Source organism: Tinamus guttatus, unplaced genomic scaffold (genome assembly GCF_059628265.1).
Source record: "Tinamus guttatus ecotype Peru unplaced genomic scaffold, ASM5962826v1 Tinamus_guttatus_pri_ptg000059l, whole genome shotgun sequence".
NCBI lineage: Eukaryota > Metazoa > Chordata > Aves > Tinamiformes > Tinamidae > Tinamus > Tinamus guttatus.
The window spans coordinates 1,496,101-1,514,695 of NW_028288593.1; the positions used below are offsets into that span (position 1 = coordinate 1,496,101).

At 35.1% G+C, this 18,595-nt stretch overlaps 1 protein-coding gene across 1 annotated transcript in view; it reads left to right on the forward strand.

Moving 5' to 3' along the window:
- Nucleotides 1-17,234, forward strand: part of PARP8 (poly(ADP-ribose) polymerase family member 8) — a 103,948-nt gene extending 86,714 nt beyond the window's left edge. Inside the window, exons 15-26 of the mRNA XM_088540322.1 lie at nucleotides 1,581-1,673; nucleotides 5,535-5,660; nucleotides 7,199-7,264; nucleotides 8,580-8,647; nucleotides 8,997-9,045; nucleotides 9,817-9,929; nucleotides 10,091-10,163; nucleotides 11,456-11,525; nucleotides 13,297-13,373; nucleotides 14,325-14,394; nucleotides 16,481-16,565; nucleotides 16,847-17,234. Coding sequence (XP_088396448.1) covers nucleotides 1,581-1,673; nucleotides 5,535-5,660; nucleotides 7,199-7,264; nucleotides 8,580-8,647; nucleotides 8,997-9,045; nucleotides 9,817-9,929; nucleotides 10,091-10,163; nucleotides 11,456-11,525; nucleotides 13,297-13,373; nucleotides 14,325-14,394; nucleotides 16,481-16,565; nucleotides 16,847-16,949 — 993 coding nt within the window. The 3' untranslated portion in view covers nucleotides 16,950-17,234. The remainder of the gene's footprint in view (nucleotides 1-1,580; nucleotides 1,674-5,534; nucleotides 5,661-7,198; nucleotides 7,265-8,579; nucleotides 8,648-8,996; nucleotides 9,046-9,816; nucleotides 9,930-10,090; nucleotides 10,164-11,455; nucleotides 11,526-13,296; nucleotides 13,374-14,324; nucleotides 14,395-16,480; nucleotides 16,566-16,846) is intronic.
- Nucleotides 17,235-18,595: the final 1,361 nt, after the last annotated feature.

Consider the following 18,595-nt stretch of genomic DNA (forward strand, 5'->3'; position numbering starts at 1 on the left):
GCTCTGAAATGGAGTCCATTGACTATGTTGTTATAAAAGTCAAGGTAATGGTGTCACCATACTGCCCGAATACTTAAGCAAATGGTTCAGCCACCTTCTGAATGTAAAGTCTAAGAATAATGTCAATAATAAATACTTTTTGTCTAGTGTGTGATGGCACAGCAAATTGGATCCTGTTAGGCTTCGTCTGCTGCCTAATGCAATGTAACGTAGCAGATAAAATAAATCAAATGAATGACGGTCTATTAGACTTGAGAGATAATAGTTCTTATAAAGCAAGTGATGTGCGAATATGTCAATGCAGTAGATTTCTGATGTTTATTGAAATCTGAAATCTCTGAAACCCAACAAAGGCATATTTGAAGGGCTAGGAAACAAGTAACTGCAAATACAGCATTATATTGCTGACAAAGCTATTTTCTGAAACAGAATTCAAGTAAATTTTATGTTTGCTTTGTGTGTTTGATGCATTTTTGATACACTGCCTTGAACTTCAAAGCATAGAGTTAGATTATCATGGTAACTAGATTCAGAATCTTTAGTTGTTTAGTAATACCTATTAAAGACAATTTTAAGTTTCTGTGAGTTGGGATTTAATACTGTGAACTCAAAAGGTAAATGAAAATATAGTTATTAGGTTGTTTTCAGCACTGTATTTAATTTCTGTTGTTGAGATTAATTATAAGGAAACTTTTAATTTATTTTTCATTCTTGTGTTTGTTTCAACTGTTTGTTCAGTTTAACTGCTTATATTAGCAATTCATTTTGTATGAGCCATGAATTGAGCCTTTAAAATGTTGAACCGCTAATTAACTTTCAATAAATAAGCATGGAATTGCTATATGGAGTGCATCTAATTAGGAGGGCTGTGAAGACATGCCTGTTCTCTTTACTTTAAAGCTGTGCTCTTTTTTTGTTTCTGCTTTTTTTTTTTCGCTTTATGTTAAGAGACCTCTCAAATCTTGCTTAGTTTTCATAGGTCTAAATAGTTTTTTATTCAAACTTTCTGCTAGCACTGTGAATTTAACATTTCCAAAAAAAAAAAAGGCAAAATTTGGTTTAATATTTATTTGTTATCCTCTGTTGTTAAATGTTATCTTCTGGATCAGTCTTCTTTTTAATGTTTTTTTTTAGCAGAACAGCAATCTGTGAAGAATAAACATGCAGATATGAAGGGGATGTGCCCATGTTAGTTTCTAGATTTGTTGTCTGTTAATTTTAATTGTGTAGGTAGTTTTCAGTGTCTAGTAGGATAGTAATGAGGACATTTGTTTACTGTGGCTGCAATTTATAAGCTGTAAAATATTTAGATTTCTTTTACTTTGAGCTTTTGTGAGTTCTGAAGTGGTTTTGAGGTTTTATCACCTGGTTGGAGATTATTAAAGTGCTTTTGCATTGTGTCCTCCACAATTATTGGCATATATTCATACATTAAAATTAATGTTGCAATTAATATCTATCTGGAGAAGAGGATTAAGATTAAATGTGTTTGCTTTTTGTTGTTGCTGTAAGTATGGCATGATAAAAACAATGACCCCAAACTGGAATAGAAATAAAATTAACTTTCCTTTTCTATTTAGCCCACCGTGTGTGAACGGGAGCTCTGTGTATTTGCTTTCCAAACACTAGGAGTGATGAACGAAGCTGCGGATGAAATTGCAACTGGGGCTCAGGTAGAATTATCCAATGCTCATTGCATGTCTGATTTTGTCTAAGTATGCTCAGTCTTCTATGTCTCTTCTAGAATTTATTCTGACTTATTTTCTCTGTACTCTGTCAGTACTTTTTTGTGTTATCTATTTGTGAACTCTTATATGTATAGCTGTAACTACACTGTTTAAGCATGGCATTTTTGAAAGGTCCTAGTGAGGTACTTCCCTTGTTTTCCATTCATATAATTAGAGTAACTCTATTTTCTTGTTTAGTTGTATTCAATTAGGTCACCTGGGTTGTCAACAAAGGCAACGATTGTCCTTTGGAGATGATTCCAATTCATTTTTAGCTAATGAGCCACCAGTACTCTCATGCAATTAGTAAGCTACTTCCTGTTCTTGTTATTGGGATACAGCTATCCACTGAGCATCTGCTATTTTGATTATTAAATAACAGTGGCATGGTCCTTATTGATCTTGCTAAACAAGCTTCTTCTCCCCTTTTAAGGATTAGGAATTTAATACGAGCTTGCTTCCTGAGTCTGAATTCTGTTGTTCTAAACTATCTTACAGATTACTATTTTACTTTTGATTAAAATAGTTTCAGAGTTTCAGTAAATTCAAGGTACAGTGGCCTTTAGAAATCATATGGATAAGTACGTTCCTCTTTGATTTCCTAAGTGTATGTTCCTCATTATGCATGTAGTATATAGTAAGCAATATGTTTTTCAAAAGAGCAAACATTCAGTTAATTTAACTAGTGATTCTATCCAGTGAAAATAAACTACTCAGCTAAGTGCCTGAATGTCACTGATGGGCACATCCACAGAGGAAAAAAACTTCCAGCAGTGTTCCTTATCTTCTTGATTTGAGACTATAACTGTGGAATCTGAGGTCTGTTATCAAAAGACAGTTGAATCACTGTGAATTTGACTTGCAGTATCTAGCATACGAATCTTTGGGATTCATACAGAATTCTTACAGGACTGCACACTTATAAGAAACATAGAGAGAAATGTGCACCATCTCTTCTCAGGATGCGTCCTCTAAAGACGGAGTTATGTGCTGCTGTGGAGCTAGATCTTCATTTTCTCGGTCATTTCAGTACAGAAAATTAGCTCTCATTCCTCTTTTTCTATGAAATTGAAAGGAGAGATGGTCTTCATTGGGAATCGCTCTGTGTTTTATGCAGACCTCATTACTGCAGGCGTGTGCACATAGCTAGGTTTTAGGAATGCTGTGTCAAGATGTGGCACCTCTGCATCTACAGAGCCTTGCTGAACAGTACAGAAATGATTATACCCTTACGGGTGCTTGAAGGAGTTAGAAAAGAGTTTTTGTTGTTTGAGCTATTGGACCAAGATGACTAAATTTTGGTGAGTTTCAGTTCAGTGATAACATCCCACGCAGCTCATCAGATCTGATTCAGTTGTCTTTCTTGTCTGCGGAAAGAATTCAACATGTTCAGATAGGTACATCTGAACTATTTTTGACTTAAATTCAGGATTTATGAATCACAATATATCCTGTCAGAACAATGGTTATTTTCTCCATTGATTATAAAGAGAACCTACGCAGACTAGAGAAGACATAGGTGTTCACATTGTGAAAATCTGCATTTCAGCAGAAGCATCTTCCCGCAAAGCTCTAAATCATTTTGTGAAGCTGAAGCTAAGAAGCCAAAATATAGGCTACCTCTATTTCTAGTTTTAGAAAACTAGCTTAAAAAATAGCTAAAATTAGTCAAAGCTAGTTTTCTAAAGTATACATCTCTGTCACGCCCAGTATTCTGATGGCTTTTTATTTATAGTTAGAGATTGCACTTCATAAAACTTTTAAGTTTATAATCACCTTGCTTTATTTCAATCACTTACCCAAAATGCCTGGAAGTTAAGTGCCTGATTTATTGATAGTTCAGATGCTTCCTGGAGAAACTCTTAAGATAGTAAGTACTACCTGAATGACTGATGTCATTAAGAGAGAATTGTCCTCAGAAAAATGTCCGTTTTCTTCCTTGTAAATATTTAAATTCTAATTTAGCTATTTAAGTGCCCTCTCCTACTAGGAAAAGTTCAGGCCAGCTAAAAGGTTATTTAATAGATCCATAGCCTTTCCTATTTCCAAGGAAAGCAAAAAAAAAAGTTTGCATTCTAATGTTTATATTGCGCTCATTTCCCGGTTTTAAGCTGCTGTTCCGTCAGCTCAAAATGATTATCACAGGGGCAATCAGAGGTTTAATTAAGCCTAATATATTTAACTTTCCCCCATGAAGAGCAATATAGTAGTATGATGATGAGAAACAATATAAAAATCAACATTGATTTTAAAGGGAGATTTTGGGATGATGTTCTTATAAGTACTGTGCCATATTTAAGTCCCACCACACAAGTCACAAAGCAGGATAACTTTTGTTCACTGTGTTAGAAGATCTGGGGACTCATACAAGACTACCATAATAGTGTTTTACAGCTGCAAGCTAAGAAGTGCTTCTGAGAAGTGGGGTATACGAACTCAAACTTGCATTGCTCGTAATACATTTACATAGTGGCAGGCTTTGTGGCCTCACCTGGCTGTGGAAACAGACTCCTCATCTCCCTTGCAAATGTTGGTGTAGATGCCCTATTTTAAAACATTTGTCACACTTGTGGGTATGATAAACTAGAGAGAAATGAGAGAACTCTGAAGAATGGAATGATGACTCAAATAACTTCATTGTTCAATATATGTGAGCTACTTAGTAACTGGAACTAGTGAATATATTTAAACAGATGGAGAAAATTGTCCATTCATGCTAAAGAAGCAGAGGAGAATGGCAACAGTATGACTCACTGCAGCACAGCTCCTTTTCACTTTCTTTACAGTCTTATTTTCATTCTGCTTCTGTAAAGGACCTTCATTTTTATTTCCTTAAAGTGATCAGATATAATAACAAGGATGTAATAAATTTTAGAACATCTTGAGCTGTGAGTTGAGATCTAATCTGCCTGGGATTGTGGGAGGAACCAGAACTGCCCAAAACCTATAGCTTTTCTCAGTTTATTTTCCTTTCATGGAAAAGTCCATTTTTGAAGAGAAATGTCTTAAGAAGCACAGAGGAACAAATTGAAATGAGCCAATTTGCAGCTACATTTTTATGTAGCAACTTTGTATTTCATTGAGGTGGATTTTAGGTTTCATAGCTGTCAGAACACTGCTTTCTGTTTTGTGATTGTTATAGTCTATTTTTAAATTCTCACGAATTTTGGTGTATCTATACACCGTGTGTTACTGTATCGTATGCGCATCTACAGGGAAATATGTGCATCCATGCACAATGTTATGATGGGATGTTGGAGGTGAACATACATATTCAAAGCCATGTCAGTACAAAAAAACAGAAGAGGATCTTTCAATGTCAGGCATTCTGACTGTTAAATCACTGCATGGTTCTGTCTCTTGCAGAAGCAATGTTTACTAGTGTTTCTGCAGATATGATCTTCAGAAGAACAGTAGGCAGTGCTACTAAGCTCATCCTATCCTTTTTCTCCTCTTTGTGAAACTTTCTTTGCTGACCCAACACAGAGCCATTTTATTAGAGGATAAATTTTCATCCAGGAATCCCACATAAATGAGAAAAAGCAGGACTGTAGGCAATCTGTTTTAGATGGGGAAAGATTTAGGACCAAACACAGGTCCCAGCCAAGCACGTGGAATAAGCTTCAGGGTCAGACCCAAAGTGTGTTAAGATCAATTTCAGTCCTAAACTCTGTGTCATGAATAAATCAGTTTGGATAAAATAGGTAATAATGAAATACCATATTACTATAATGTATAAAATAAAAATGAGACTACATGATACAATATAAACGTACATGCTGAATAAATCGTTTTCTCTATCTGCAGGTGGTTGATCTGCTGGTATCCATGTGCCGGTCTGCATTAGAGTCACCTAGGAAAGTTGTCATTTTTGAGCCATATCCTTCTGTAGTTGATCCTAATGATCCTCAGATGCTGGCCTTTAATCCCAGGGTGAGTAGCTATGTTTCAGTATGTCATGGCTTGATTTAAGTCACATGTTAAATTTTAAAGTAAAACTTCTCTCTCCAGACATTTTCTCTAACTATTAGAGATACATCTCTAAATATATGTGTGTGTGCCTCTGGTTTGAGAAGTCTACAGTATTTAAATTGTTTTTGAGAAGGTAAATAAACTGTAAGTTGTATTGAAATCGAGAGTTCTTTCTTTAGGAACAAATTCCAGGGTACAAATTCAAGATTAAAACATGTCTTTTTTTAGTGTCCTTCTGTGCTTATACACTTTAAACACAAAGGAAAAGATGGCCTTTGGGAAGTGTAGATGATGTAGATCAGGGAGATTTCCAATCCATCTTTTATATTCTTAAACTATTTATTGCTGCCACTTCATTTTCAGTTTGGAAAAAATAATGTCCTAAAAACTTACTTTGTCAAATGCTGTTGTAGAAGCATCAGACTTTGAAGCAAAAAGTGTGTTTGCAGTGCTTGCTCCTTGGACTGCAAAGGCTGCTTCACAGGGAAGCCTTAGGGAAGCTGTGAGCTATTATATCCCACCTGAGCCATTCTTTGGACCTCCTTCATTGGGATACACTCTGCCAGTTCAGAAAGAAGGCCAGTTTAGCGGTGGTGGTTCTTCAGAGGAATGGCATGTGTATTCTGTAGAGCGTGGGAGAGGTTTGTCAGGGAGGTGATGGGAAAGATGTGGGCCAGGACACCACTACCCTTGGCAGAGTGTAGATGTGAAGCCCAACAGAGGAGGAGAATGAGGGTAGCACCAGCTGAGGTGTGGAGAGAGTCAGGGTCTGGCAGGACCCCAGCACCCCCATCCCCTCACCACCATGGTGGGTAAAAGCCTGCAGGCGCCCGAGGTGGCATGACCCACAGACAGGAGGCAGTGAGGCTCCTGAGCCTGACATGAAACATGGGGCTGGCAAAACATTCAGCTCGTCCACTTGTAGAAAGTGGAGGCCTCCAGCAGCAGTTCCCAGGCAGGAGACAGACAGAAACTAGCACAGGAGGGTGGCGATGGAGGCTGTCTCAGAGGTGGATGTCCAGTCGTGCTCTCAGTGTGGCACCATGTTTGGAACAGCAAACTATGCTACTAGCAGTACACGTACCCCTCATGTTTTACAGAGTTGGTAGCTCTGTACACATCCACTTATTTGGCATTTTATTTAACATCTGTTTTTTCACTGCATCATTTAACATCATAGCATATTATTTAAATAACCGGCACAGCTTGTGTTTGGCTGCAAATATTTGTTTAGAAAGTGAGCTAATTTCTGTAGTTGCACTTTGTTGCATGTTGGAGATTCCAGTGAAATTCAAACAAACAAAAAAACAATTCTTTTACTTTCCTGGAATTACCCTGGACTATGAATGAGAGTCTGTGTGTAAGCTAAGAAAGATTTCAAGGATGATTTTCTGAACATTCATTCTAAATGTGATTATATACATCCTCAAAGAACTGAGGTGTTCGTATGGCCAAAGACCCAGAATATGCTTTTAATTTATTTGCTTATTTTATATTAGAAGAAGAATTATGACCGAGTCATGAAAGCGTTGGATAGTATCACTTCTATTAGAGAGATGACACAGGTGAGCATAAAAATTTTATATAATTTAATAGCCATTTCTAGAACTAGGTAGGTGTTTACATTGTTGCCCGCGGTGAAGATGAGAATGCAATTGTATCATCTCTTTCTGATGCTGCTGTAAGGATATTAAGATCTGCATTAATAATAATGAAAAAATGCAGTATCTTGACAGCATTGAAGTAAAAGTGATGAAATAGAACTCAGGTCTTTGGATGCTTAAATTAAGAGATAATGTTAGCAGAATCAAACATTGCAACAAAATAATGGCCAACTGCTGCATTTCTGAAAATATCGATGCCACACTGAGTCTTTTATTTCCAAAGCAAAATAAATTGATTTTACAACAGTGTTCTGAGGTGATAACTTTCTTCTATTATAATGAGACACTTGCTCATTAAAGTGTGCTGGGAGGCTTGGAGAGTCAGGCCACTTGGGATTGCTACTGTGTGATCTTCCAGAACTCACAGTGGGACAGAATCTAATAGCCCTGCTTGGTTTATGTGATACTTTGTTTTCCAGGCAGCCCACCTGATTATAACTACCTCTGACTCAGTATGAGCCATGATACATCCATCTTATGTGGCTTGATTTTCCAACTGCTAGATAGACAAGAATTTAAAATCTTATTTTGTCTGTATTTCTAATGCTTTGGAATTCTGAGGTGTTTAGAGAGCATAAATATAAGCTGAAAACAAAAATTTGGGTATTGTTACTTAATATAACATCTTTTAACAATAAAGATTTAGATGTGCTTTTTTATATAATATCTTTTAAAGAAAAAAGTAGCCACCATTTTACCTTATTTTTAGCATTAAAAAAATTACTGGACTAAAGAATTTCAAAGAGACACTTTGCACTGTGAGTGAAATTAAGAAAGATTTCAAAGGCTATATAAGCTGATTCTGTATTTTACCAGTTTATACCCTAGAACAGTTAAAAATATTGGAGTGAATAAAGCTAGGATATTTTGAGACAATTTTCTGAAGTTCTAGTCCAATTAATGCACAAACTAAGCATAAGTAGATGTCTTCTGCTGTTCTCACTGAGATCAACAATGCTGGCTGTAATACACTCATTTTTATGCTAATTATATGCTTATTATTTTACTCTAGGGAAAATAATTGCTATATTAATTCTTTTTGTTGTCAAAACACGTTTATAACTGCACAAGGCTAAATGTCAGTAAATCTGTGATTTAAGCCTAATAATGAGTCCTATGCATTCATTTTAATAAATGAAGTCATGGGCAATGTAATATATAAAATGTAACCTTTTTATTTCAGCTAGCAATAAAGAGCATAATTACTGTTTTCTAGGCCCCTTACTTGGAAATAAAGAAGCAGATGGATAAACAGGACCCTCTTGCACATCCTCTTCTACAATGGTATAAAATTGACTCACATGAAATGATAATTATTAAAGTACCAAGTTGAATGAATAACTACTTTCCCAGTTTAGTTTTGTTTAAGTTCACCCTAAGAATTGCTATCAGGGCTGACATTTGCAAGTGTAATTGTTTGTGGACTGTTTCTGAACCTCATCTATGTCCTCTGAAGACAGTGGAAAGACTCCAGCTGATATGTATGGCCTCTGATTTTCTAGTCAAGCTTTGGTCTGCTTTCATCAGATAAGTTCAAATGCTGTGTACTTTGTGATGGGATTTGTCATTATTTTTAAGAAGAAAATTCTGATTTGTTATCATTTCTAATGCATCTAACTATTTCTTATTTTAGGGTTATTTCTAGTAATAGATCACATATTGTGAAGCTACCAGTGAATAGGGTAAGTGTCTGTGGGTTCCCTCTCCTTTTCTTTCTTATGTTAACATTTTTATGGCTTTTTTAGAATTTTAGGTGGGATTCACAGGGCCAAATGTAGGTGTCTACATTCAAACTAGTCATCTGTGTTCCATTAATAGAGAGTGGAAAGAAATAGGCAGTTCTAGGTCATGAGTGTGAATCATGCTGTGAATATCGAAAATAGGTCAAAGAAATCGTGCTCTGAAAGAGCCTGTTTAAGGTGAGTAGCTCAAGTGCAGGTTCTGCCTTGTAGACATCTGAGACTGGTGAGAACAACACACATATTAACATGAAATGTGCCTAAAGACTGACAAATGAGTGTGCTGCAGAAATGATCACACCTCTAGAATTTTAGCACACCTCTAGAATTTTAGGTGCTGAGATTTATTTCTGGTTGTGTTCTTCTGATCCTTTCAGAAGTGAGTAGTAATCTGTAGCCTTTCAAATCCGAGCTTTAAGTCAGAGCTATCGCTGATCAAAATGCTGTGATAAAATTGTTCAAATTAATTATTTTTTTAGAGTCCTATTAAGCTGAGATCTGTTTCAAAAACTTGCATTTGTTCATAAGCCCTAGTAAGTTTTCACTATTTGATTTGAAATGAAGCTATGGTAATGAGACTTATTGCAACTTAGTTCACATAGGTGTTTAGATGTATATTGTGTGAAACAACATGATATCTTAAGAACTGCCATTCTGAAATAGTGTTTTTGTGTAATCAACTTCTTTTCATTCATGCACTGTTATATTTTACAGCAACTAAAGTTTATGCACACTCCCCACCAATTCCTTCTTCTCAGTAGTCCACCAGCCAAAGAATCCAATTTCCGAGCTGCTAAAAATCTCTACGGAAGTACCTTTGCATTTCAGTGAGTACATATATTAATCAAAGATTTCCAAAATGCCAAAATTGTTTTTTTTTCCATGCCATTTTGTGGTTTACAACTGTGAACTAGTTATTTTAGAGAACTGCTAATTCCATTTTGATTTTACATTGTGGATTTTAATCCTTTCATTTTATTTTTTCCAGTGGTTCACATATTGAAAATTGGCATTCCATCCTGAGGAATGGCTTAGTTGTTGCTTCCAATACGAGGCTGCAGGTAAATATGGACTTCAGCTAAATGGTGTATTTTGACAAACGATGTAAGTATTAGAGAAGTTTTCAAGAGGTGTGCTGTCGATACACATGTTGTGGTGACTGCAAACACCCTCATGGTTCACTGAAAAGGATACTTTTCTGAAGCAATTAAAATGAAGCAGTGTGTTTTACTAATCAGTGGCTAAAGTGCCTTTGTCTTCAGTGTAAGTGCAGTTTCAGTTTTGCATTGCACAGCAGTACCTCCAGGAGGCTTTGCTCGGTATTACTTAAAAGCAATTTCCAGGATTAAAGCTAAGATCCACATAAGCTATATGTGTATTACAGGATCCTGGAGCACCCTAGGTTTACAGAAGCTGGGCATAGAGCGTCTCGTCTCTTTTGTTTTCCTTTGCAAAGGAATATGAGTGCTGGCTGGGGAAGCTATTGCAAACCTCAGTTTGGTTCCCCAGCCTGAACTATCAGAGCAGTCCTGCAGAGCAAAACAGACAGAACCAGAGGGACTAGGGAGCTCCGAGTGTTTGAGCATCAGTGTCAGCTGTTTCCTAGAGCAGAATCCATGACCTTGCTTACATGCCTTAAAGGAGGATCTGAGTAACCGGAATAGGGAACCAAGGCAGAACAGGAAACACTTAGAACTAGGAATGGAAATACTGTTCCTTTCAGTGGTATAGGTGCTTTTGTTAGCATCTTTGGAAGATGCTTTCCCATGGAAACAACATTTATAAAACAAAATTAACCAATAAGCACCTTTGTTTATGGTATTATTTTCCCCATTTTTTAAATGTTTTTTCCCCCCCGCCATTTTACACAAGTCGTTATTAAGTACATCTCTTACAGAGCAATGTCATATCCTGAGCCAAGTATGCTACCCAGCTACCCAGGAAAAACAACCGGTAGCCGAGCTGTGGGATGTGGAGGAAAGGGAGCATCTCTGGGCACTCCTATGGGAGCTTTGGCATCTTGCACAGATGTTGTGAAGATCATGGGGCAAAAGAACATAATGGAGGTTGAAACCCTGTGGTCATTACATCTCTCTGGCTGGGAGAAAACCTGTATTCTCATTTGTGCTACTTCATACATTTTCTTTAAGGGCCCTTTTGCACAAATCAGTCAGTCCCTGGCAGGGAAGCAGCATGACCTTTTTTAAGAGTTTTTTTTTTTTTTTAACAGTATTTATTATCAGGTAATAAATTAGTGTGATGAGGTGATGCTTATCTACATTAGGACTTGTGTCTTGCATTATTGTCAAGATAATCAAATTATGAGTAAGCAATCAACTCTGCTCTTTTTCAGCTCCATGGTGCAATGTTTGGAAGTGGAATCTACCTTAGTCCATTGTCAAGCATATCATTTGGTTACTCAGGTGATATTTATAAGTCACTCTAAATTCAGAGAATTATAGGGAGCTATCTTAGCTTACTGCTTCCTTTTTGTTTTGTTTTGTTTTTTTTTTTTGTCTGCTTGGATGTTTACAACACTGTAATCAATTTGTAGGCCAAGATTTAGTTAATTAAAAAAAGAGAAAATCTAATTTCCCTTATTAAATACTTTGAAACTGTGATTAAAGTGGACAGCAGCTGCCACTGGATGTTCTGTGAAAAAGAGGATTCTTAACTGTGTGTTGGGAACCTGACTGGGTGTTTGGGATTTTTTTGTCAGTATTTGCTTAAATCAGTTTAATAGTAGCAATGGATTCATAGGCTTTGAGACCTGAGCTGTCAAAACACTAATGAGGGCCATTGCACTGAAATCAATAGAAACATTACAGTATTTATATATAAGAATATTCCCAAGTGCATCACCAGATCAAGTTTATGTAGGAAGTACAGAGTAGTATGTTTATTTTCGCATGAGGAGGGGAGGGAACATTATTCTCCCCATTAGTAAATCCTAAGTGAGTCATGCAGTGTTTTCCATGTAAAAGCTAAATCATTGATAAAAGCAAAAAGTAAAATACTGTTACTTTTTCCATTAATCATGTTTATTTACCACTTCATCAGAAATGTCAGTGTTGGCATAATTGTGTGTGCACGTAGATATATTTTATTATAAAAGAATTACGCTTCCTGGATTTCAGTAATTTTTGATAATGTCACAATCCATTGTTAAAGCCCAGAGTTTTCTGCTACTGTTTATTGACAGTATCAGTCATCTCTAAATGTGCTTTTAGTTTTCCAGGGAATACGTGAAAAGTACAGAAACTGTCAGGCTGCACTGAAAGGGCAGACTGCAGTATCACTTATCTGGCTACATAGTCTTGTGCTTTGTCAGCTTCACTATGTTTTCCTCATCTCTCTCCCTTTCTCTGTCCGTTCCATGAAGTTTCCTCTGGAAAGAAACCTGTACTCGTGCAGGGAATTTAACAGTTTCTACAGATAAAAAGCAGGGCGGAGTCCTAAACTTCTTTTTCCCCGTAAATCAGCCTGAGTTGGCAAACTGCCAAGAAATATGGGATACTGGGAAAAATATGAGGCCTGTAGTAGCGTGCAAGAGGGGAATTTTATACAAAGCAACATGCATAATGTAAGAGAGATCTAAGAAAAAACATAGGTTTTTAAATTTTTGACATGGAGGTGGATGCATCCAAACTGGCCAACAAATGATTTAATAATGTTACTTTAAATAAAATTAATTAAAGCTAGGCAGAAATAAAGCTATATTTAAATAAATATAACTGCTCTTAAAATAATATTATAGCAATTAGAAAGTCTAAGTAAAGTGTTAAAGAGGAACATCTAAAATCCTGTCTCAAGATTTTATAAGCCCACTCAGAGTAAATCACAGCATATACTGCTTTAGCCTGATTAGGGTGAGCTAAACTCAGACAGACTGATGTTAAACTTTGTTAAGCAACCATCCAAGAGCATTCCTGAGCTGAATTCAGTGGAATTTAAGATAATGTTTAACTGCTTTGGCACTTACTTAATACTAATTAGTCTTTCCTAGGATCCTTGCAACAAATACAGATGTACAGACAACTTGCAGGATTAAATTATTCTAAGTTAATTAAGTTCTGTGGCACTATGCGAAGGATAATGATCCACCCCATATTAGCTGCTTCATTATCGGTATTTGACTGTGCTTATTAAGGTATTTATATTTCAGAGTATCTGATAAGATTTTAATATTCTTAGGGATGAACAAGAAGCAGCAGAAGGTGTCAGCTAAGGATGAACCTGCTTCAAGCAGCAAGGGCAGTAATACATCACAGGTACAGTACAGAGAGTATCAAATCTCCCTGCATATATACCATAAATACCCTGCTTGCATGTTTGGCAACCTGATAACTGATGAGGAGATATTCCTTTTGTGTAAGCTAACAGGTTTGGTTTGATTATTTGTTTGTTTTTGTTTGCTTTTTATTATATGAAATCAGCAACTCCAGAGACACTGTGACCATCAAATATGGCTTAAGTGCTTTTAGTGACAATTTGCAGGGTTTACTACAGGTCCCTGTATCTTTCATTTCCAGGCAGAAATATAAAGAAAAGGAATGGAACCGAATAACAGATTTTATATTTATTTCATTACGACCCCTAGTAGTCCTTGCTTTCTGAATTCTATTTTTTATTGAATGATGAAGGATTAAATTGAGCGGGGTTATCTCTGTAAAATAAGTAGCATTTTGCTTGTACACACCAGTTTTTCTTCATAGTTTTAAACATTAAAATAATAAAACACTACTTTATCTAAGCAAGTTCTTAGCAGTTTTTTGCAAGGCTAAATTTTGAGAATAAAATCTTACACCTGTACCCATATGTAAAAAGTAAAGACAGAATAATCTGGCTTTGCAGAAAGATCTGTATATAAAAGCAGAAGCATGTAGAAATAAGGCCAGTAAAATACCAAGACAGGGGTCGAAGAATCAGTGACCAGATTTATTGAGTTTTTGTTTGTTTGTTTTTCTGCTCTCAATTCATTGGTTAGTAATATTGTGATCTTTCGATAAACTGTTATTCAGTCTCTAATACATTGAAACTTTTCTTTCTGGTTAAAGGGATTTAAATCCGTCCCATCATATTTCAAACAAGTGATCACAAATTTTTAGGAAGATTACTTCCTTATTTATTAATAAAACATTGAAAATAGCCATTTTTGTTATTTCTTTACTCAGCTTGTCTTACTGCACTAATTAATTTTTCTCTCTTTTTTTTAATCTCAGTCACAGAAGAAAGGACAACAGTCACAATTTTTGCAAAGTCGTAACTTAAAATGCATAGCCTTATGTGAAGGTAAGTTGAAAGTTCTTGAAAAGTTGTTTTAATCAGGTGCAGAGTGTTTACTAGATGCAAATCAGTGCAAGCTTTAATTCTAGTACTGTATTTTTTTGAAATAGGAGACTAATGGTGATCATGCAAATATTTGCTAAATAACTAGTCTTTATATTTCAATGCAGAATATTTCTTTCTTCCAACAAAACCTATAACACATGCTGAACTTTCACTAAATAATCATATACATGTAGCGACTGATCATCTGCTCCATCTTTCAAATGCAATCATATTCCTGTGCCATCAAAATAACAGAAGTCATGGTCTTTATTTGAAACCTATGACAAATATATTAATTATCTGAGAGTCAGAAACTACAGCTTTCCTTGTATTTTCATCTAATTCCTTGTAGAATTTCCAAATAATTTTTTCACAGCTTGGACAAAGATGCATTCATCTGCTCAGCTGGCTGTTCTTCATGACTGCTTCAAAAAGTTTGTGAAGTTAAGATCCAGTACAAATGAGGATGGTCGTTCTGGACTATTCCTTTAATGGAAACTTAGCAGGTTTAGGGAACAAAGTAAAGGATTATGAAATCTGAGTAAAAACTGTTACGAAATTTGTATGTGTCTGATAACACCAGCCAAATGTGTGTGTGCATGCAAGTATTTATGTATGTACACAATTCTCACTGGCCAAAATATATGTGCACATACATGCATACCTATATTTAGACTCAGTTTACCTTATGTTTTGAGCATTCGTTAATTTTAAAATGAAGAATTAATAAGACTGGACATTGTTCTTTAAAATGCAAATTTTAAGTTGTATACTTTTAAAATGTTTTTTTTTCCCTGTGTTCTTTAAAGAGAAGCAATTAAAGTAATTTCATGAGATTCAAAAAAAATAAGTCAACACAATTTTATATTGACAGAAAAATGTGTAACTTCTGTTTTAAACTTTTTAGAAAAGATATGAAAGGATCTAGGATTTATTAGAATTTTCTTGGCTTTATTGTCCAAAATTTCTAAATAGAGCTTACATCTTTCAAAAATGTTGATATGTGCTGGGATTGATAAATGTGCAAATCTTTTCAATAACATCTTTCACATTTATTTGTGGATTTGTGATTTTTTTAAAGGGTAAATTTTAAATATATGGTAACGTATTTTACTTCTGTCAATATTAATTTAATTTTCTGTGCAAGGAAGTTTTTAGGGAAGATGGATAAAACAGATTTTTAATCAATGTAAATTATAACAGATAAATATTTGATATTGTTTGAAAATGAAAGGGCAGTGTTTTACATTATTACAGTTAATAAAACACCTGGTGTAAAAATCGAATATGCATTTATTCATGCTGGCATTTAAATGCATATATAGAAATCTTTTCAAATATGGATTCACAGTAATTTTCTATTTAGCCAAAAGAAATTCTTACACATTGCTCTTATTCTGCTGGTAAACACGCTATGATCAACTACACTGAAGTTTTCTAAAAGTCCAGCCAGTGTTTGTGAACTCCATAATTCCCTTGATTCATAACTACACTTCTTATTCTTTAAAAATATTCATTAATTTTCAAATCCCCAGTGCCTCAGTAGCAGGCTTTGTATTTCACATTTCATTTTTTGCTCAGCCATTATCAGACACAGGCAGCTCTGTGCCAAAGACTGATTAGTTGATACAAGTCCTGTTTAACAGTCCTCTGTCCATTTAAAATCCATTTTTAATAAATACACATTTTCATTTTTTCTTGATTACTAGTCTCCAGAGCAGATTTGCAGCCTTCAAATAACTCAATTCAGTGAAGTGCCAAAAGACCATAAAAGCAGACTTGAATTTAGAAACACCCACTGGCCAACTGCCTCCTGTTCATCTAACATCTGTGTTTTCTGGAAAATATAATGTATTTGGGGGGGACAAAAAATCAAGTTTATCTCCCAGTTTGTACTAGCAGCCAACTCTGAGCTTCTACATCATGTCACAGACATGCACTGGAAAATTAGATATTCCCAAAAGGCTATTTAAAGTATATAGAAGAGTAATTATTTTTCAATGACATTTTCCAGACATTACTCTGAAATTTATTCTTTCCCTAATAGTGATAACTTCATCTGATCTGCACAAACATGGAGAGATATGGGTAGTTCCCAATACTGATCATGTGTGTACAAGATTTTTCTTTGTGTGAGTACAAGCATTTAACTTCTTTCCTAGGCATTTTTTCCCCATGTTTTCCCCTCCAACAGTTCTAAATGAAATAGATAAAAAAGCAAGTTTCTTGTGACCTGTTTATAAGATCGCTTGTTTTTTAATTTATCTTTGTATTTACTATTGTTAGGAAATGTATGAGTAAGTTAGGGATAACAATGCTCTTTAGAGTATTGAATGAGGCAGTGCATGCTTTTTTTTTCTTAGATAGATTAATAAGAAACTAATTAAATTCCATTTCTGTACTTTTTTTTTAGTTATGAAGATGGTCAAGTGGGTGATACGAGTATAAATACACAGGAACCAAGCATCCATAAAGAGATTCTTCGAGTCATTGGCAATCAAACTGCTACTGGTTAAAAGGACCACTCTTATTTAATCGATGTGATTTGGAAGCCTTCCTCAGTCTCAAAGCTGGATTTTGAACTGACGAAGATGCAAAAAAACTAATTTATTATTATTATTCTAAGCAAATTAACCCTTTGAATACTTACTGTTTTCTTACTTAGTATTTCTTATCTCATCGGAATACCTAAGACGGTATGAATTAGCAACTGTAGGGGTGCAAAGTCTATTAATATACTACAACTAATAATAATTAAACAGGCATTTGGGTTGCTCACAATAAACAGACTTTAAAAAGGAGTTTTGTGCTGATATTTTTATATTAAACTCTTCAATTGGAGGTTTTAGTACTGTATACTGGTATTTTAAATTTAAAATGACTCAATTATGATCAATAGAGAAGATTTTATAGCGGAGAACCTGTATTATGCAGGATACTTTGCAATAAGTAAAATATTCTCATATTTAAACACAATAAAAAGTTGTCTGGAACATGTAAATTAAAGAGATTGGTTGCCTGCAGTTATCTTTGGTTCATTTTATTTTACACATGTGCAAGTAGGATTTAGCATAAAAGATTAAAACAATTTTTGACTTAATCAGTGAAAGCAAATGAAAAGTAATGACACAGATGGTGTATCTTTAGTTTCATTATCTTCTCTGGAAAAAAATATTTATTCATTATATAGTTCGGTTACATTTTTTAATTATACAAACCCAGCAAGTGATTAGAAATCTAGAAGCTATATCCTTTTTACAGATTTGATTTGTGTATATTGATTTTGCAATTTCTTTGATTAACAAGATTCTTGAATGTTTTGTCTTAACTTTAGTGAGATTACTCTTATGTTTTTAATTAGCCACATATTTAAGTAACACCAGAATTAGAGTATTTTTATGTTTGGGTTGATTGTTGGTACACTAGAAAATACAAACAAATGTAAAACTTTACTGATTTCATCTTGCCGAAATATTTTATTAATTTACTCGTAAGGCAAACTGAACAAATTCAAATCTCTGCCTTTTACACTGATAACTTGTTTTTCTCTTAGTAAATGGTTACCACCAAGTCAGCAGGACGGCAACACATGAAAAAGCCCAATCCCTGAACCATAAAGCTTATCTTGTGCCCTGCTAAGCTTTCTTGGCCCTCACCGTTGCCAGCTTGCAAGATGACATCCTTAAATAAGGAGTACATAAGTAAGTTTTGCTTGGCTATCCATACACTTTGTTCAGGCCATCTTGGAAAGTGAAAATCCACCAGAGGGTTTATTTCCTCAATTCTCTACTATGTCATTTTCATAATAGAGGTCTTGAAGACACAAATCACAGAACAACAGAGTCTAGCTTTTTTTTTTTTTTTTTTAAATAGAACTACATTAGTGGAATAATTTTCATATTTCTGTTAGTGGACAATCCCTTCTTTTTAGTCCAAGATGGACTTTCCTTATTCCTTGCTGTAATTGAAATGCTCTGCAAGTAAAATAGTGTTATTGGGACTAGAAGCATATACTTGGAGATGTTTTTAGCATTCCAGGCTTATTTACTCATGACTTCGACTCTGGTTTCGCATCTGGACCTGTAAAACTGATTCTGCTTGCAAATCCTCCCTTTGCTCTTGAATTTCTGTTAGCTTTCACTCACATTTGGTGGATCCCTAG